General features: G+C 37.1%; 1 protein-coding gene across 3 annotated transcripts in view; it reads right to left on the bottom strand.

The window, feature by feature from the left end:
* COG6 (component of oligomeric golgi complex 6) overlaps positions 1 to 21,600 on the bottom strand; it is a 64,749-nt gene extending 43,149 nt beyond the window's left edge. Inside the window, exons 1-8 of one of the 3 annotated variants that reach the window (XM_041128634.1) lie at positions 21,260 to 21,600; positions 20,514 to 20,657; positions 20,085 to 20,156; positions 16,342 to 16,400; positions 3,600 to 3,711; positions 1,606 to 1,688; positions 1,294 to 1,364; positions 35 to 128 (exon numbers count right to left, since the gene is read on the bottom strand). In XM_041128634.1, coding sequence (XP_040984568.1) covers positions 35 to 128; positions 1,294 to 1,364; positions 1,606 to 1,688; positions 3,600 to 3,711; positions 16,342 to 16,400; positions 20,085 to 20,156; positions 20,514 to 20,657; positions 21,260 to 21,544 — 920 coding nt within the window. In that variant the 5' untranslated portion in view covers positions 21,545 to 21,600. Of the gene's footprint in view, positions 1 to 34; positions 129 to 1,293; positions 1,365 to 1,605; positions 1,689 to 3,599; positions 3,712 to 16,341; positions 16,401 to 20,084; positions 20,157 to 20,513; positions 20,658 to 20,794; positions 21,036 to 21,259 lie in introns of those variants that run through there. The other 2 variants (XM_041128635.1, XM_030036290.1) reach the window with 2 other exon arrangements.
* Positions 21,601 to 21,613: the final 13 nt, after the last annotated feature.

Raw genomic sequence — 21,613 nt, forward strand, 5'->3', positions numbered from 1 at the left:
TACTCATTTCTGTTAATCACGAACATTTACTTACTTATACAGGACAGGTCTATCTTGTAAGGCTTCCATAGCTTGAGCGAGAACTGGAGAAATGTCACATGATTCTTGTGTCAAAGTCCTGCATTCATCTATAAAATATCAACACAGAAAAAAGCCCATTCTTTACACTGTAATACCTTTTATAACAAGCTGTCAAACCAGAAAATGAGTTGAAAACTCAAAGTTTTTGATTTTGAATTGAAGCCTTCAGAATATGCTACCTGGCCTAGTTTATGTAATTAAATTCCCCCATAAGCAGTACTTCACTGTAAAATGGATGTCCATCACAAATTTCAACAATAAAAAAAAATTAAAGGAAGCTTAGTATCTATTTGAGCCCACATACAAATGTCAAGTCATCCAACCATCAGAATTCTGTCAGGCTCCTTTACAACAGTTTATCACATTCCAGGTAAACTATTAAGAAAAAAGGGAGCAAGTATTTAAGCAAGCTGTGGGTGTGTTTTGTTGTTTGTTTTCAGTTTTTTTTACTTTAATCACATTAACTATATAATCTTGTATATTCCATGCAAGAATGTGGAAATCATATAAACTAATCAAACATTGGCATAAAAATTATGAATTTTCATTAGGGTGAAACCGCAACCATTATCTGAGGTTTCAGCATCCGCTGAAGAACAGCTAACAAGTATAATATTGCATTGCACCAGCTTTTTTTCACAAATCTTCCTCTCAGTGTCTTAGGAGAAGAGAGAAGTAATAAAAAAACATCTACATTTTACACTACCAAGGTGTTACATTGAAAACTGACACTTGGGTCCAGAGTACATATCCAAAAAAAATAATCGCCTACTATCATTCAAAAGAGCATCCTGATGAAATAAGGTTGTGGGTTTTTTTCTTTTTTAAAGGCAATAAGCCACTCCTCCCACTAAACTACATCTTACTACCAAATGGTCAAAACCAACAACTTCCCTGTAACCTGCAAGAAAATGAAATGCAATACATTTAACAATTTGCTTAGACTACCAAACTGTAGTTGTTGTTCTCTGTGGAAAACCATCTAAAAATACAAATAAATAATACACTTTTACAAACAGAGATGAGATTGGTCAAAAAAGGAGAGAATCACCAATTAACTATTTGGTTCACAACAAATCTTTCAGTAAGAAGGAAAGCCAAAGCCTTGTTAATTAATCTTGGAAAGCATTTTTGCTGAGTTCAATCCACATCAAGGAATTAAAGGAATCATCATAATAATATTCATAAACATAAAAACATTCTTAGTCCTACTTTGAGTCCATCTGTAAAGTCGCTCGTAAGAGGTCTCTTGCAGTAAAGCCATCTGTTCCATAATTTCCAAGCTACAAGACAAAAAGATTTTATTTGCAAATACTATTTTAGATAGTACTAGCAAAGGCATGTACAAATCAAACAAAACACACCATTATTAAAATTACGAAAATTTTAAAATGTTACTATTCTTCCTTTTTTTGTGAAATACTCTCTCCTGTATAGTCATATGAAGTAAAGAATGAGACCTTGCTGTAACTTCTGCTTTTAACTAGTAAATGGTTATCTCACACTCATTTCAGTAGCACTCACCCTGCCCTTTGCTGATTTGTCCGGAGGAGAATCTTGACATCATCGTGAATTTGCTTTACTCTTCCCAAAGCCTTGAAAAAATCCTAAATCAATTAAAAAAAGAAAAAAAAAAAAAAAGAAGAGCACTGTTTAAAAGCAGTAACTTCTCATTCAAATCTCTAGCACTCTATACTCCCCATTTCAATTCCATATTCTTATTCCTTGCAGGTGTGTGTTGCAAGTGCTGCTTTTAAAATACAAGCCCCCCTCCACCACCTTTCATTCCACCTTAAGACCCTTAGGAGTATCTTCTCTCCCATTGCATCACACCTTTCTTCCACACAAAGAAAAAAAAAATTAATAGCAGCAAAGATGTGTTTTTAACCTGTCTTTTATGCAGCATGTGTGTATTTTACATTTATTAGTTGACACTTTGGGGAGATGTTGAGGACATTACTATGCATGGTAATGATTTCTAAGACAAATCAAACATTTGCAGTAGATTAGACCAAGGTTTTCCAGGACAATCTTTCCTCCCTGTATAACACAGCAGCAGCAGGAGCAAAGAAAAAAAAACCTCAAGACATGGACATATGGCCAAAAAGGTTATTTTGTTACTGTTCCAGAGAGCAAGTGGAAATCCACTAACATTTTCAAACACCTCTTACTATGAAGTCATCTTTCAAACAACATGGAAGAGACTAGCTAATTCAGATGTAACTGTTACATCTTTTGTGACTTGAACACAGTTTGTCTCCAGAAAGTAGAGTTTCATTCTGGCTCAAGTCACATAAAAATATACATACTCTAAGTGAAGTAGGACACTGATTTAACCTACTGCCTTGCATCAGCTGTGTTGAAGATCATGTTTATAAAAACCCAAATCACTCTTCCTTCAGGAAAAAAAAAACATTAAAAAATTGCCAAAACAGAAGCCTGCCTAAAAATGCTTTAAGCATACTGGTTGATTCCATCATAGGAGAAAAGCACACACATGATTTTACTGAAGTCTGCCATTTCATTAGCACAACTATGATTATGTATCAGTTACTTCTGCACATTTTTTATACAGATCAAAGTATCAAAAGGACTAATCCTCATTCTGGTGGAAACCAAGCACTGAATAAATAGCACAGCGCTGCTGTCATTGTTCCCTGCAACATGTGCTTTTTAGAAACCTGAATGTTCTTTCATGGTAATAGTTGGTACAAATGCATACAGCAATTACTCAAGTGCACAATCATTTAACACATTCCATTTATGCTTTCATTAGCAGTGTTTATGGTTATCTGCTCCATGTCTTTAATAACGCTTTAACTGCAAACAGGATGCCTGTGGAAATGAGATAGTATGTCTCAGCAGGTAGTCTACATTTAAGTGAAGGTTTCTATGCAACTACAATAATAAAAATCTACTAAGTGTACTCAATTCTCTCATTATTCAGTTTGCTTTTACTGCAGAACAATGTGCCTTCTTATTCAAACCACAAACATATTCAAAAACTTGTTTTGGAAGGTGGCTAAAAGTGAATCAGCACCTAATATCTTCATCAACCAAATGATAATGAAGGAAAGTCTCAGCTTATATTGTTTCAAATCACTGAATACCTACATACATGCATATGCAAAATGCACACACACATGCAGAGGTAGTATTACCTATTACTGAAGTGCTCCAAATTTCTCATTTGCTTTATTTGAGTGTGATGAAGTTTTAAAATACCTTTACTGAAAGTTCAGACTTCATAAAGGTCTTTTTGAAGCGTAGAACCACACGATAGCTCATTTGTCCCTTAAACTCATTACACAAACCAGAATTTAATGTTGATTTTCTTTCTATTACTTGAATCTTTCATCACACATTTTGAACTCCTCAGCAATTCACCATTTTGTTAAAATGTACATTCCTCCATAAAAAATTAAATTACAAACGGGTAATAAGATCTCATGTACAGTTCAGCTAGGATGCTTCTACATTTTACTTCAGGGCGAAGCCTTTAATGTTCATTGAGCTACCTCAGTAATTGGCTCATCTTTTGTGCCTCGAAGGACGTTCATTTCATCTGGCGTCAGTTGGAATTTTGCTATGAACGCGTCTGCAACTTGTGCTTTCATTTCTAGTCTCTGACTGTAATAAAACAAAGTGAAGAGGACATTACCTTTTTATGTTTATCTCAGATTTATTTTGCATATTCATACTTTTGGAAATAAATAATTAGCATTAGAAATAGGTGTTATTAAATTCTAATAGTACATTCTTGTCATCAAACACTTGAGTTGCACCTCCACATAGAATTTTCTGTTAAGCTTACATAGATTACTGAATAAAGACAATATAAAGGTAAGTTAGCACATTTGAAAACTATTAAGTTCTTTAAAAAATATTCCTTTAGCATTTGTATCACAAGTTATCTAATCCAGATACTTTGTGCTTGTACAGTTGTAATGCTTGCAGTTATTTCCTTTCAAATTCATCAGGGAAAGAATGGGCTTTCATCTCATGTTTTCAGAGAGACAAAAAGCTGTAGCACCCAAAATGAGAAAATTATCATTAGGTAATCTACTTTTCTGTAGAACAGATCCATTTCTTCTTAAACAACATACAGTTGGGATACAAATTTACTAATCTCACAAGCAATCAAAATGTAATGGTTAATTCTCTTGATTACCCTCCCTGATATAAACACAGCAGGGATGTTATATGCAAACGCCATCTCGTGGGCAGCATCTTTTTGCACATTTTGTCACACACCTTACAATCACAGAAGGACCCAAACAAGTATCGTTCTCTTCCACAGGAAGTGACTGGAATTCCTGTAGCAACAGAAAATTTGCTCAAACCGTGGTTTGAGCACGCAGCATTCCAGGAAATAAAGACTACTTTTTCAGAACATTGAGAAGACACTAATTAGTTATTTGTAGAAGAATAAGGCTCAGTTACTTTAAGACCATTTCAGCTTCCAATGTAATTATTGGAAGATAAATACATTGTTTTTATAGGTAAGACAGGCAAGCACACTTCTAATACTGACTGCGATAATCAAATTTCCTTGCAAGATCAAAGCTTGAAAAATAGGCTTTTACTTATTTACCCCTTCTCTACTATCCAGCTAGTGTCTAGACTTCATTCAGCTGAAGCAGCACAGAAAACTGGTTTCCCTTCTGTAGACATGGATGACCTTCCCATCCTGCAGTTCTGCAAACTCTATTTTAGAGATCAGATTAAATGTTTTTGCAATTGTCAGTGCTCTAGCATACTGAACAGTGAGAAGGAGGGGAATATAAAATCCAGCAGTGTTTTAACAGTAAAATTTATGAAAATCAAAGGGGAAAGCAACCCAGTACTTCTAAGTTACACAGAAGACACCTAACCAAAAAGAAAAACCAAAAACTCACATGCTTTAATACCACATCTTTAACTGGTAAGTCAGGTTTCAGCAGGGTCCTACGCAGATGTGGCTATTTTGCCTTTACACTGACAGTTTTGCAATGGTTACAATCAATCTGTCTATTTAATTTTCTCTAAGCAAACTCCACAATTGCAAATTCAGGGTCTCCATGAAGCTGAATGTTTCTCAGAGAAGGAACAAGAGTGATGGAGGATTATTTTGGCTAACTAAACAGGCAATGACAGCAGATGCATCCATAAAAAATTGTGGCACTTTCCAAGCAATCCAATGGTACCTCACTGCAAGTGAGGAAGAACAGGGAAGAAGTCTAAAAAGGGAGGGCTCAAGAGTGCATACACAGTTTGGAAACAAGAAAATGCAGGTACGGGAAAAAAGGAAAGGTATTTGGAAGAGAGGAAAGAGATTGAGAAGCATCATGATGGTTTGGCAAGGAGGTGGAGTCAGTTTTCTAGCACAAGGAACGGGGCATGGGGAGAGAGAGATTTAGGAGAGAACGGAAAGTACCAAAAGACTCTGGGGGCAGAGAGAGACATGTGAGGTAATGGGTCTGAAGGGATCGAAGTTGCCCCATCTTCTCTCTTTAAATAACTTTGTCTAAATCTCTCATATGGGGGTGAAGACATCCAAGACCATCTTCAAACTTAAACAAACCTGGCACTGTTTCCAGCCCCCCGATACGCTTTTCTGACACAGAAAGTGTGGTAGACCTCAATATAGTGGAAGGAGAATGGAAGAATATCATTTTGAACACATTCAGTACATTTTCAGCAGGAAGTTAAGGCAATAAAATCTGAAGAGAGGAAGTCATGATGTAACTTCAGCTAGAGACAGAGGAAAAAATACCAAGAGAAGCTGTCTACAAAACATACAAGAATTAACAGACAGGAGGATACTAACAAAAGAGTATTTTTAATTAAATATTAGGCTTGTGAGAGATCTTCTGATGATAGCTACATCATTCTCACAGCACGGATGAAAGATGAATCAGGTCTGCTCTGTAGTAATGTATTCCACCACTGCAACAATGCCCAAGACATGTTGCTTAGGCTGCCTCAGCCATCCCTGCTTGTCCCTGCCCTGCACTGCCCTTCCCACTGTGCCCGAACTGTTGTTTACACTATCATGTAGTGAATCAGACAGGAACAAATCTGTCAGGAAAAAAAGAGAAGTTTTGGGGTTGGGGTTTTTGGGGGTGGAGGTTATATGTATTTTCTAATTCAGTTTACCACAGGCCTGTATTAGGGGACCGTGGGGTACTAAGTTCTGTACAGAACAGCACCGTGAGCTGCCAGAGGCAAGGGGGCAATAACTACTTAGTTCACTGCTGCTATAAAACTGCTCATGAAAACTACACTTCAGAACTCTTCTGGGGTATAAAAAGAGGTCATTTCAATACTCAGTTACAACAAATAACAATAATAAAAAATATTAGGACCCTCCCCTCTCAACCCCCCCAAAAAACCTAGAGGCATATGACATAGCTACTCAAATTGAGTACCAGGCAAGAACACTTAAAATTTCACCCAATCATGGTGCTTTCAACAGCACATTCCTGTTTCATGCCATTGTGCTGAGGAAGTCTAATCCGTCAACATCACCATCATCGGATTTGGTTGAAACAACAGACAATGTAATTTAGTGAATTAACTTTATTTAATAGTTGCTCAGAGTCTCTCCTCTTGTGATGGAAATCTCTCTCAATTTAATATAAAACCACAAAGCTGAAAACACTTACACTGGATTATCTCTCCCTTTAGGAAAAAGAAGGAAGGTAGGAGGGAGACTACAGAAAGTAAATGCAAGACCTTCTTTGGTTTCAACTGAAACAAGATCTCCCATAAAAACAGGAGCAGATGAGATGTTGAGAAACTTTTCTGTTCTTTGAACCTGTGTATCTCCTGAGTGCATAAACTTTAAAGTGCTCTTACAGAAGATCCCCATTTACTATTATCTCCTGTTCCTCACATTTTTTGAATATATCCTTTCACCAAACTGGGGGCAGGGGGAAGTCTGATTTTAAGAAGTACAATATACCAGGCGTAACAGTTTTTTCAGTTTGCTTTGCAGATTTGTTAGAATTAGGGTTGCAGACTTTCAAAGAATAAGGACCAGAGTCAGGAACTGTACAAACAGCAAACTCGTTGGTCCGCGATGGAATTCTGTGCCCCTTCACTCCTGGGGTTACAAAAACGAAGCATGGCAGAAGATCAATCTTTCTCTGCCTGCAAGTCCTCACTCTGCACAGTCCTCCCTCCATTGCTTTTTTGCTGCTATAGAGAACAAGGTTCAATCAAACATCATGCTTTAAAGCCATTCCCATCCCTGGCTGCATCTTTGGCTAACACCTGCCATAACTGCTGAGCCAGTCCGCACCCCCCCAATAATTAACTTTTATAAAACAGAGTCAATATATTAAACTCTAGCATACTGGCAAGTCAAAAGTTTCACGATGTAAACACAAGATAACAACCTCAAGGTGGCAGCAATGTTTCATCTATCTTTCTCAAGACAGTGATTCAGAAGTGGTGAGAAACATCTGTCCTAAACCTAAAAGCATGTGTCTGAATTTTGATACACTATTTCTTTTGGGCTTTTTACAGAGGACATGGGATTTCAACAAGCTACTCATTTTCAGAACCCAGGTTAGCCACCTCTGCTTATGCAGGCTATGAAAGTTGCCTTGGTTACCAATCTGCATGAGAAAGAGATCCTACATCCTAGATGATGGATCAGGAGCAAAACATTTAAGTGCTATGTACCCTTGACTTCTACCTGGCAGTACACAGTATTAATGGGACCAGTACATTCGCACAGATATTTAATTTTTTATACATATATATATATATATATTTCCTCAGACATAAGCTAACAGATATTTAACTAGAATTTAATTGATCTAATTAAAGCAGAGAAATGGATTAAAATATCACTCAAGTTTGCTACAGTTATTTCACTGTGATGAGTGCTATGCAAAACACAATGCAGGTAACAACAAAAACTAGAGTAAGGCCATCCTATATATAACCCACAGCAGTCGGTACCTGTGCAGACTTTTGGACATTTCAAGACCCATTGGCCTTTCTGTAAACATAATAATTTCCAAATTGTGTTCTAAGCAAGTGCAGTACAGCAGAGGAAAAGCCCCACTGTGCTGTTATACCAAAGTTGGGTTTTTTCTTTTACTAAAGTTATCCCTGCATAAAAGAACAAAACTAACAGATCATGGGAACACTGCATGGATGCAAAGGGGGAAGTGCCAAGCACTGGTAGACTTTGGAGCTTGGGCGGCGAACGGGACTCCAACAAAGAGCAATTTCCCCAGTTTTAATCGTTACCAGGGAGACAGAATTCTTTTGCAAGAGAACTCAAAAGGCTGGGAAAACTATGCACTTCATGCACTCTTCCCTTGAGCCAAATACAAATGCACGCTGTTTGTCAGGATTATCACCTAGACAGCTCAAAAAATGAGGTGGAGGAGAAACAGGCTTTTCCAAAGTTTAATTTTATCTTGCCACCAAATAGAGCATAAAAATCTGCTAGCTTCCTTTACCTAGGACGAGTCATAGCAGCACATTCTGAAATCACTTTCAATTTGTGGTACGAGGATTCAACACATTTTTAAAGCCTCAAAAAGATAGAGTATTTCTAACTCATAAAGAAATAACAACCATCTTTAACAGACATGTATAAATGCTTTTCAGCAGCAGCTGGAAAAATTCTTTTTCTGTGATGGTTTTTGTGGAAGGCAAATATACAAGACCACATAACAAAACATCTACACATAAATAAGTGTTAGAAAACCATTCTTAAGAATAAGTACCAGGTGCAAAAATGCAGTTGTAAATGCTGAAAACAAATGATTTTATTCTACATTTTGTCTGTCAAACACATCCTTTATTAAAGGAGAATTGAAATACTGTGAGAAGGTATTCAGTGACCAATTCCATCACAGAATAAAATTATGAAATTTTCTCCTTAATTAAAAATAGGAGGCACAGAGAATCATGGTGAATTGCCTAACGTTCCCAGGGTACAGGAAAAGAGCAGTAATATTACAGAAGACTTTACTGAGACGTCATCTGGAAAACAGATCACAATCCTGATCATCTGTGTTCAAGAACAACAGCCTCCCATTAGACCAGAGCCAGCAGGATGACCATGGGAATGGAGAACCTAATTTATGAGAGGAGATGAAGGAAGCTCTTAAGATAAAGGACAAGATGAAAAAACAGACGATTTATATCAAAGAATTAGATTGGAAATTAGGGAAAGGCTATTACTGGAAAGAACAAGCTTTTGAGGTAAGTGTTCCAAGAACAGCAACATGTACAAAATGCAAAAATAATTCACTAGTTATATGCTGAACAGTTGACGAGTTTATGAAAGTCATCATGCAAATGATAGCTGGCAGGAGGAGAGCAGACTTGAACTTAGAAGGTTTCTCTTATCTGTAATCCCTACCTAAACACAGCTAGCCTGCAATGCTGCAGCCCTGCCACATAATACATTCTGCTCTAAAAATATGTAAAAATCAAAAAGGCTAAATCAAAATTTAAGCAACAGAGGATACTAACTGCACGGAAATGATTCAAATCTTGCCAAACAGATTACTAAACACTAGACTAAAAAAGCTTATATGCTGTAAATAAATTCACAGAATTGAATAATTTTCTACTTACATACTGATCAGGCTTCCTATAAACATCATTGGTACGTATCTACAGAATAGTCTGGATAAGCCATTTTCACAGGCAAAACTTCACAGCAATCATGATATATATACTTACCAGGCAAATCAGTGTTTAGCAATGGTTAAGACACATGGTTTCTAACTTGTGAAGGAGTGTATTTCCAGTGAATAGATTATTTTCCATCTTGTAGAGGTGAGCTAGTTGATACTGTCATACCAAACAGACTGATATCTTCAGCATATCTTTTATACAACCTGATATAAAGGCATTTGAAAGGGGCCTGCCTGGTCTAGCTTCAAATTTGCCATCAAATTAAAAAATGTTGCCAAAGGCATGAAAATAACACACTGTTCTCTACATCCACCTGGAATAAAATCAGAACAAATTAGCTTAACCAGCAGCAAAAGGAGAACTAAATCAGGTAGTAGGAAAACAATAAAGAAGCAAAATCAATTTCCAGGGAAGACCACGGGCTGGCACTCTGTTCCTGGGCTTTTCTTCTAAGAGCAGCTTAGACAAACATCAGTCAGGAATGGTACCATGTAACCAATTCTGCACTTCTGATGAATGTTTCTTGACCTATAAGACCATGCCTCATTTCATATTGATCAAGAGTACTTCAAGCCTCAACAGAGTACATGGTTGCCAAGTAGAAAAGCTGGCAGGAAATAAGGCTTTGCACTTTCTCTGCTGGTCATGGCTAGAATGTGACAAATGAGGCTTTTTTTTCCCCTTCAGATCCATTTTAGCTGTTTTGATGCCTGTGTGCCCTGCTACCTATGCTTTACTTTGGTACAAATCAGGAAAGAAAATCAGCCTCAGAATTTCAAGCCTTCACCCTCCCCCACATGAAATTATAATTCAGTTTGGGCAATCACTGCTTTTTCTCATGAAGCATATTCACAGGAATAAATGTAATTACGCGTTTCAAAAGGTCAAGACATGAAATACATCTCATCAGTGCAAACCACCATATCACTACTTTTCTCAGCATACGCTGATGAACGCAAACCTCTCTAACCTGCTACAAATACTGCTGAACTTCCTGCATCATTTCCAAATTAACTATGACAAAAGAGATACTTCTTAAAAAAGAAAAGGAAAAAAGCACTGCGAAGAGACAAGCATGAGATCTGTAGTGTAGCACTACTGAAGCAGCAGATGTTCACTAAGAAACATTTCTCCTAAGACTTTTGACCTTGTATTGAGCGCAAAGGTGACAGTCAAATCATTCACTGAACTCCAAGAACTGCGTTTGTTGAATTTACATTCAGACTTGCTCTTTATTTAAATTCAACTAAAATAAATTGAAGTACACACTGCTGCATTCCAAAATATATTTGGGAATCATATTTAACTGTATTTTTAAAAAGTGAAACAATCCTAGTGCTGCAGAAACTGACTTCCAGAATCAACATAACTAATAAAGACTCTGACATCAAAACACACATTTTGCTCTGTTTAAGAACACAATTAATAGAAGGTAGAAAAACAGGATAATGTGTAAATGTGTTCAAGTGCACGATCTCAACGAAAGCTCTGAAACTTTAGCCTGACGCAAAAAATTTCTGTCCAAGCCATTTCCATTCCCATTCTTCTATACAGTTTTCAGAGTATGGTGGTCTTTACTCCCAGAAAACTACTTCTGACTCTCACCAATTTTTTATTTCTGTAGGCTTATTTTCTGGTATCTCCCTGAGCATATACATACACTCACATAGCAGCTCTTATTTAATTTTATAAAAATTAATATTGTAACTATTGCCTTCTGGTGTCTTTCTTCAGTTGTTAGATCCATAACCGTCATTTGTGGCTAACCTCAAAACAATCTTGCACAATACCTTACCGGTAAGTGACTGGTAGAACTACTATGGAGCCAGGCTTCTGGCATTCTGCATAGTGTTTTGGAACTGAACTGTTATTTCTCTGGTTTGGAAACTACTGAACTCCAGGACACTTGTTCCCAATGTAAGGTGAAGTAGGTTAGTATTGCAAGTAGGTTTTCTGCTTCACACGAAGAAAAAAAAGAACTAAACTCAGGTACAAGAGAACCAACAAGTGACAGAAAGCTTTTATTAAAATCTCACTTCAAGGAGCAAGATCCTTTTTCTGTCAGCCTGTTAGCAATGGTAATAAACAAACCCACATCTTTTCAAAAGCAGCAGATGTTGTTTGAAAACAAACTAATCGCCTCATTACTATACATAAAAAGCCTAATGCAACCTGAAAGCAATATTAGTTTGCTCAAGAAAATGTATAGAAATCTAGTGAAGATACTGAAGTAGAAGTGGATTTTTAACAATTCACAGAAATTGTCTAAATTAACTACCTCAGTTTTTCTGTTATCAAAGTTTGTTATGAAATACATTAAAACTAACATTATATTCAAGACTCTACATTACTGAACAGCAATAAATTAACCTTATGTTATAGAGAGATGGGTTGAATGGTTTGGACTACTTTATTTCACACTACATGGTTCTATTAGGTTGTGATAAGTTTCAAACAGAGGAGGAAAAAAAAAACCCTAGTTCCTATGTTAAGCAGATTCCATAATTTAAATAATGTGAAGGAAAAGTTTTCTGCTTCTAATGTACAGTAATTTTAACTTGTCTTTACAGAGAAAATAAAATCAAAACAAGCAACCTAATTGACCAAAGAAATGCACCACCTCTGACATATTCACAATAAAAAAATGCAATTGTATTAATGGAAGATTACTTTCTTAATCTGTTATCGCATTTATGCCAAATCAGGACTAAAGCTCAGAAACTAAGTTGCAAGAAAAACAATGCTGCAAAGCAACAACCTGAGAATGCAGAAGTTTTAACTCAAATGAGACGAACATCTCATTTTCCACCCCAACTATTTAACCAAGTGTCTTAAATCACACATTTTACCAACACAGGAAGTCCCAAATAGCTCATCAGGACTACCAACAGGATACTGCAGGTGGACCACTATACCTTCAAACCACAAATTTGAGAGACCAGGATGACCAACAAAGAGTTCAGGTAAAAAGCTTAGGAAATTGAAAATCATCTTGAACTACATCTAATTATATAGGTGATAATACAATGCAAAAACTACTTAGTGTAAGAAACCCAGCACCCACACAGAACCACTGAGACAGTCATTCCTTTGCAAGTACTGCAGAAGAGAAAGAAAACATGCAAGGATGAAAGCATAAACAAGCATTCTTACTTAAAATGTTCATCTTCATACTCAAGTTCCTGTGGCCACTCTACCTCTTCAGGAAACTATTCTTCACTGCTATCATGCCGTTCTTGATTAAAAAACAAACAAACAAACAAAAAAAACCCCAAAACACTACACAGGTTCAAATGCCACATAGGAAAAAATTTCTGAAGAGATTTTTACATTTGCAAGGTCAAAAAATGTTGCAATCTAAGAAAACAGTTCACTTGCTATGTCAATCTTTCCTTTATTTGCTTTGTATAGCCAGGGGAATAAAGTTACAACTCCAATAAAAAAGACTTTGGCTATTGACTTTTCTTTCTCTGGTTTTGAAGTGAACATTCTGTTCTTTTAATTGCAATTTGCTTAAACTTGATACTAATTATAACACTTTTACAAAATTTAGTTTCCACGAGAACTGACCAGGCATGAAGAGGGTTTACCCAAGCCAAAGGTTCCACCTGTCATTTACTGAAAACAGCCTTAAGACTATTGCAGAAAGACAACTAGACATCTTTGATCAAAGCCAGAGCTAACATGCATTCTTAGAAAATGAAGGGAAGTAAATAAAAAAGCTGTGAAATACAAACTCAATTATTTGCCTAAGTGACCTTCTATCTTCATCATACTGAGTGAAGGCAGCAGCCCATTTTCCCTAAAATTTCAAATAAAAAATTAAATATTTTTAAAAAAACTAAATCCCTAATTACCGTAAATGCATGAAATGCATCTGGAAGTTTACTGTCTCCCCTGAGTTTTAGAACATTGAATCAAATCACAACATTTTCCTCCTATGAAAACATGGTCAGCTAAAGAAAATCAGATAAATGCTAAGCATAATAGAAGACCATTTTTTCTGACTAATAGCTAGCACAGCAAATCATTTACTGCAAATCAGTATTCCTGAACTTATTTTTTAAAAATGGTTAAAAATGCTGAAAACAGATGAGGACTTAATGAAGTACTCAGTGAGATGGGCAGTCAAAAAAACTTTCCTTAAGAACAGTGTAAACAACTGGTTCAGCAAAATGACACAATGTATTATCTCTGCTATTTCAAAATGTTCAGTAACTATCATTGTGAAAACAAAGAACATAACTAATGTGAAAAGGAAGAACATAACTAATTTTATTTTTCAGGGTAATGTTTAAAAACATACCATTACTCAGCATTGATTTAAGAACTTAACTCACAAATACTGTGGTACATAAAACGGAATTTGTTTTTTAAAAAATATTTTGATGTTAAATTAAAAAATTACACAGAAAATTCTACTATATTAGTGCTATTGAAATACAAATTCCCATTATCCTAAACTTCAAGAGACTTCTACCCAACTTGTGTTTTCTTGTGAAAAGCCTATCATAAAATAAACAGCTGGTAGGACCACAGAGAGTAGAAATAGAAATTTGGGACTGATGAAATCTGAAGACAACTCCTGTGTTTCATAATAAGAAGAGAGACATCTTTTTATAGGAAGAACTCTAAAAAATTGATTACACTCTGCAATTACTGCCTTGTTCTAGACTGACTGTTCTTGCTTTAGAGTCATTGTTTCAATTGCTTTTTTTTTAATGGATCCAGCTTTCATCTCTGCATTTCAATCAGACAGCGTTTTCGGACAAGCCTCAGAAGGCAGAGAAGCCATGCCCTCCCAGTTTCACCATTTACTCCTTTGTTGGCTAAGAAATGTCACCTGTTAAGTTGAAGGAATCAGCAATTCAAGACCTGTATTTTGTCTGACTGCAGGCAAGATTTCAGCTTTTCAAGAAACCCCTTATATTTGGTAGCAGATGCCTCTTCACGTGCCTGATGTAAATCAAAGTGATGCATCAGAACACAGTCATGTAATAAGTCAAAAGAAAATATGACTAGAATGTCCCAAATAGAACAAAACAGCCTTCCCACTGTAGCTTTTGCTTAAAATTTTTCCTAAGTTTAGCCAGGAAAAAAGTTAACTTTGTTAATAAATGGCACTATAAGTCTTCCATAACCATCATACTGTAAGATCACAAGTATTGTTTGGCTTCTGTTAGTGGGTACTTCATGGTATACTTAAAACAACAGCCTTTCAAAGAGAACTTTTTCCCACATTTGCACTCTGAGGTCACAGAGACCCTTAGAAGGACAGACTACTTCCTAAGCCTTTTTTCCTCCTCACACTAGGGGGATGTTCTGTCTCCTAAAGGAATTAGCAGAAAGTCTTTTAAGTAAACTATTGTGCAAGTAAGGACTATATTCTAGAAGTACTGATGTACAGTCTACATAATCTCCTTTAATGGAATTTAAGGCCAATTAGACATGAACCCCTTGAGACTGGTCTTGGTATCTTCCATTCTGCTTCAGAACAAGGAATCAAAGCAGCTTTCCTTTTCTTGAGACTACAAAAAATATGACTACTTCTCTGTCCTACTATGTCACATATTCGTATTTAAAATAACAAATTTTCTAAGACTTGACTCCTGCTCACTTAAACTGTGACTTTGCCAAATCCTTCATTATATATCAACAAGCATTATATTTTATGCAGTTATTCTACATTCAACTTTTAAAATATGTAGATTACACTCTAACTTCAGATTCAGACTCTCACAGGACATAATCCACTTCCTAGTGAAGTCCACAACACGAACCTACTGGTTTTGAAAGCGCACCAAGAGCTATCCAAAGCTGTAATTTCTACTAGAAACCTATCACTGGAAATAATAATTCCTAATCTCCAGTGAACTGTATATAATTTTCAGAAGAAAGCTCATAAAGCAAGGATATTCATTCTTCTACACTGACAAAGCCTAAAGCTGTAAAACCAGATACCCTAGACATAGAAACAATAAAGATTACTTAATTCTGTCATAGGCTATTATCCCCTTCCCACGAATAAAAATACTGAAAAGAGCAAAATACAAATCTTTTCTTCCACAAGAGGTTGGAGAACCAAGGGAAAAAGTGGTCTGTGTTAGGCTCATTAAAGGGCACTTATGTATTCCACAGTTAAATACAGCAGAGTAGGTTATAATCCAACTTTCTGTTCCTACATACAGTCCCTCAATAAGAGAGTGATTTCCATTAGATATGAAGCATTAAAAACAGCAAGAAGCCTGTGAAACCGATGAGACACTGAGTAGGTCCATACCTGTTACAAAACAGTATAACTTAGATTATCAGCTGACATTAGGTAAAGCACATCCATATTCAGCATGCTGTACCACTATAACTGATTCTCTTCCCCAAAAGGCCAATTTTTATTGCAACAAGCACCAACAAATGTTCTTACCTTATTGTACCCTCTAGTAATAAACTGAGTTCAGTATTTTTATTCCAATTGAGCTACAAACACAGATAGTGTTAAAAACAAAGTACAAATACAAAAAACCCAAAAGTCATTACTCAAAAATAAGAGTGGCATAATCAGATCTAGAAGGAAATGTCTTCAAGAAATAAATAAGGTGGTATACATACTTTTCTGCCTGGAGTTTTGTGGTTTTTACTATCAAGTCCTGCGTTTGTTCCTTTGCTGCCTAGAACACAATTAGAATTGTTAAGCATGTGAAAAATACAAACATATCAAATGTTATTACACAACCTTTAAAATACGTAATACTTTTGAAGCTTTCTGACTATAAGCTGTTTAAAGAGTGTACTCTTTGAAACAAAAGGCCTTCTTGAAATAAGTATTCATTATTCTCCCTATTTTCAGGCAGGAAAAAATAACCTACCTTATCCATATACATTTTCATCTTTATATACATTTATATTCACACACAGTTGATTTTTAATTTACATTTAATACAAAGACATTATTATAAATATTAGAAACAGCTCTGATTATTTTGTTTGTCCATTGACTGTAAATTGTTTTCTGTTACAAAATGAAAAATGAAAGAAATTCCTTTGGATGCTAAACTGCCCAGTAGCAGTGTCCATCCAGACATTTTAGACAACATGCATACAGCTCTGCTGGTCTAAGCAAGTTTAGCTCTAGAGTCCAAGCAGCTTACAGGGCTGTAAGGACCAAGAAAAATTATTAGGAAAAATTTCTTCACCGAAAGGGTTGTCAAGCACTGGAACAGGCTGCCCAGGGAAGTGGTGGAGTCACCATCCCTGGAGGTATTTAAAAGACGTGTAGATGTGGCACTTAGGGACATGGTTTAGAGGTGGACTTGGCAGTGCTAGGTTTACAGTTGGACTCAATGATCTTAAAGGTCTTTTCCAACCTAAATGATTCTGTAATTCTAAGAGCAATGCACTTAAGTTCATCACAGCCCTAAATGTTCAGTGGTGACAACACAAGGGAATCCATGCAGAAATAATTCTGCTACAGACAGCAGCTGCGTGACTAAAGGGATTGCTGCAACTGAAGTTAAGAGTTCTGAAACTTATCACTTGGCAAGAAGATAAAAGACATCCGGAATTGTTGGTTTCCCACTGGATACCACCAGTGATCATTTAGGCAGAAAAATAAGATTTAACAACAAAAAAAAAAACAAACAAAAAAAAAAAAAAAAAATCCTGAAATCAAAATGCATTAGTATGGAATAATATTGCAAGTGAAGAGGTGGGAACAGCTGTAAAGATATTCTGTGTGAATAATGTCAAGACTGTAGTAGGTCTAAATTACAGCGTTTGCCAAAATGAAGATGCCAGTCTTGAAACTCCTGAGAGGTCCAATGCAAGTATATATGCACACTGCCACACTACATTAGTTACAATGGAAGAGCAGTCGTGGTACAGGAACGCTTTGAAAGGTGAAAGTAGGACTGCAATCACTCAAGTACAACCTCAGTCATCAGAGGGAGCCTGAGCTGTTCCATGAATATAGACAGCTGAGGTGCCAGCTGCTGAAGTTTTGTAAACAAAACTTATGGACTAGCATGCAAATTTAATAAAAACTCAACAGAATTTACTGAACATTTAGTAGTTCCCAAATAATTTAAGATATCTTTAAGCATTTTTTTCTTATATAAATAATAATAGATTTTTTTAATGTATTTGTATTTTAAACTTTTTTTTAATAATATTGATTTTCAATGCTTCAGCCTAACAGAGAAAGACTATTACAACAAAAGACTAGACCTGAACTATTCAGTATAGGAATCTACTAATTCTTTTTTTAGACTTTTTTTTTTCCCCTCCTTCCTTCAGAGTTGCAGATTTTAATAAACCAAAAAGAAGAAATTTGCTTCCTTTCCAGTACCTTCTGGACAGAAGTACTAATTGCCAAGAAGAATGCTAACAGTAGGACAGCAGAAAGGAAGGAAAAGCAGTTTTTCTGGATCTAGCTAGATATATCAGAAAGCCAGTTTTTATTTACGTGCATTCAAATACATGCCAGATACTGTTATTATTGTATGTACATAACAAAAAAGCTTTCATCTAACCTAAACAAGGTAACTGGCAGAAAAGAGTCAGACATGCCAGAAAAATCAGAAAGTTGATATTTGATGTTTCTGGCAAATCCAAAATAGAAATATTTTTCTCTTCCTCCCTACCTCAGTATACTAATTAAACTTTCATTATCCTTCAACCCGGCTTTATTCCATTCCAGCACTTGTCTCCTTCTCTCCCTTTCAGCCACTGCATTTATCAAATCACTGTCCTGAAATCAGATCTGACAGTACCCGATTATTTGGATTGGATGGTATTATAAACTTACAAAATAAAAAAGGTAAAAAGCTTTTTGGCTTATCAATATATAGGCCCTTTCATATCTCGTGTTTGTTCTGCTCTTTTAGCACACTTTCCTGCCTTATATGCTATAGATAGTCCTCTTTATATCTTCTATTTGCTCTACTCTTAGTTAATTTTTGTCTTCTTATTCAGCTTGAGCACGTCCTTGCAAGTCGTCATGTCCTATTCCAGATAAAATACCAAAGTATTCGACCACTGAGTGCTAGTTCATGGGCTTATTAACTTTACACTCATACAGGCAAAGAAAACATGGTTTGAATTGAGACAAGTTAAGAGTTCTACAGGGCTATAGAGGAACCCTTGTGTGTGGCACAGAACAAAACTACCTACCGACTTTAATAAAAAAAGAAATCACTGCAGGGTGGCTTTACTCGGGGCAGGGGGGGTGGGAGAAAATCACAGATGATAGTTACACTTCATGATCTAAAGACAAAAAAGAGCAAAAATCTGCATGGACATTTGGCTCATTTCCACACCTAAGAGTTTAATCAAACAGTTCCTGAACTACACTAGGGAATACATCACATTAACAGTGTTCAAAGAGATCTAAGACCTCCGAGGTGCATTACCCACTGCCTTCCATAATTGAAAATTAAGTACTGCAGTGGGCTACACTGTACTTTCACACTTCTTGCAACAAGTTCATCAAACTACAAGCATTCTTATAGAAATTATGTACAATGACTATGAAACCTATTCATCTAATTAGGGGGACATCTAAAGTCCACACACACACACTCGGAAGGGAAAAAGCAACTGTTTTCACAGGATTTTAGTGAAGGATTCTCACTTACGTGCTATATTCAGAACAGATTTGGTTTGGCAAAACATCTACACTTCAGCATCCATAAACTTTTTAAACTCATCGCTGTATTGAATATTGTACACTAAACCCAAGACAGATTTAGTAATACATTATAAAACACAACTTTTCTTCCCCCCCCGCTAGAATATTATGGATTCAGGATTAATACAAAACAGAATTGGTTTTCTTGCAGATCAGCATTTTGAGACAATGTTATGAAACAAAACCAAGAGAATGAAGATGGCACACTAGATTCATCTCCCTCTTTGGATTACAAGATATTTTCTTATGCATATACTTGAGTTATTTATATGAACACATAACTCAACAGATGTAGTCAGCATGAAAGGCACATAAACTTTAAATGGAAATACACAAATGTAATTAACCCTTTCATCTCACACACATCAAATCTAGTAAAATATTTTCTCTCCACTCACATACAAATGGGTATCACACTGCTGTTCCCAAAATAAGTACATTGCTGCATTCTGAATTGCAATTTGGAAGAAATGAAAATTATTTCCTCAATATATTTTCTAAGTAAGTAAAAAGAAACATATTAATATCCTAAAGTAACACAATACGCAAACAGTGGAAATGACTCAGTGTCGCTGTTAATCCTCCAAAACGATGATTTATCTTTTTAAAAGAAAGTAGTCACACCTCAAAAGTAAAAATATACAGAGAACATCTATTTAAATATTACCTTCAAACGACTGGACATATCTTCACAGCAGCTGCTCATCGCTTGCACATCTTCATTTATACTCTCAAGCTCCTAAAGAATTTCAAATAACAGTAACTGTGCTTTAAATCAGAAATGCCATGCCTAGGCCCAGCTTCATCCCACCAAAACGAGATGCCCAAGTTACAAGGAACATAGTTGCTCTAGGCTCCCTGTTAATCAATGGAGGGAACGCACCTCTAAAGATGAGCATTCACTTGGTATTTTTATCTGTTTGAAACATCACCTCTGTGCAGGATTTTCATCAAATGAAACAAATGAGGAAACAATTTTACTGTAAAAGTATATTTGTCCCGGAAAGTCACAATCTCTCTTAATCCTTTTTTCTTTTTTTAAACGTTACATAGCAGTACTCTTGCAAGATAGCTAGTCACTCTGCAAAAACGCTACCTCTTTAACTTGCTTGAATATATGGACAAATTCTTCATTTATGGCTAAACTTCGTCGTTCAATGTCTCCACGCAAGTTTCTTCGAGTGCGCAAGCTGTTTTCGACAAAAAAGGCCGAGAGAGCCTTGAGTGCTTCCAGCATTTCCTAGAAAATAAAAAAAGACCTTAACTTTCCACACAGTTACAAAGAAGCAGGTTACATAGTCTGCAACCATCCCAAGTTCACAGCCTTAGGGAAAAAAACCCAAACTCTACTACGTGATTTTAGAGAAAAAAACCTACCTAAACACACTCCAGATCAGCTGGTAAATCACTAAAATAATTGCTGAGTCTTTCTTCTTCTTGAACGTTGTAACACACAGCTTCGTCTACTATTTTAGAATCGCTTTAATCGGTTAAGGTTACATTCGGTTAAAGCACGACCCATCCACTGCTAGAAAACGCTTAAATCAGAAAAAGCTTACGAGGTGCCCTCTGAGCTCAGCAGTACAAACCTCCCTGCGATTTGAAGGGGTCGAGCAGGAGCGCGGCACGTCGCCGGGGAAGCAAAAAGGAATTTTATCTTTACTCCGCGCTGCGAACGTCGGCCGCGGGACGGAGGGAGACGGCAGGGCTCCCTTCCCAGGGCCCCAGCCCCGCACGGCCCGTCCGGCCCGTTTCCCGCAGGGCGCTCCCCGCCCGGCAGGCCCCAGCCCCGGTCCCGGTCCCGGTCCCGGCCCGCCTCGCCTCAGCCGCCGCCCGCCCCACCTTGTCGTTGTCCAGGCGAGTCTCCAGGATCTTGTTGAGCTTGCGGGACAGCGGGTTGCTGCCGGGGGCAGCCGGGAGCCCCGGAGCGGGAGGGGCGGGCGGAGGCGGCGCGGCGGTGTCGGCCATGGCTGCGGCCCTCCCTAGCAGCGGCGGCGGCAACGGACCAGCTCCGGCGGAAACGCGCACCCAAGGCTTTGGTTCCGGCCCGGGGCGCAGGCCCGCGGCGGCTGGCGGTGTGGGCCGGGCCTTCGGTTCCCGGTGCAGGTGGCACTCAGGGGAATACATAGAAGATTCCCGCTTGGTGATCAGAAAGAGGGTTCGCTTCCTGAGGTTGGGTAGTCATATTCGCTTCAT

The sequence above is a fragment of the Aquila chrysaetos genome, chromosome 14, assembly GCF_900496995.4.
Source record: "Aquila chrysaetos chrysaetos chromosome 14, bAquChr1.4, whole genome shotgun sequence".
NCBI lineage: Eukaryota > Metazoa > Chordata > Aves > Accipitriformes > Accipitridae > Aquila > Aquila chrysaetos.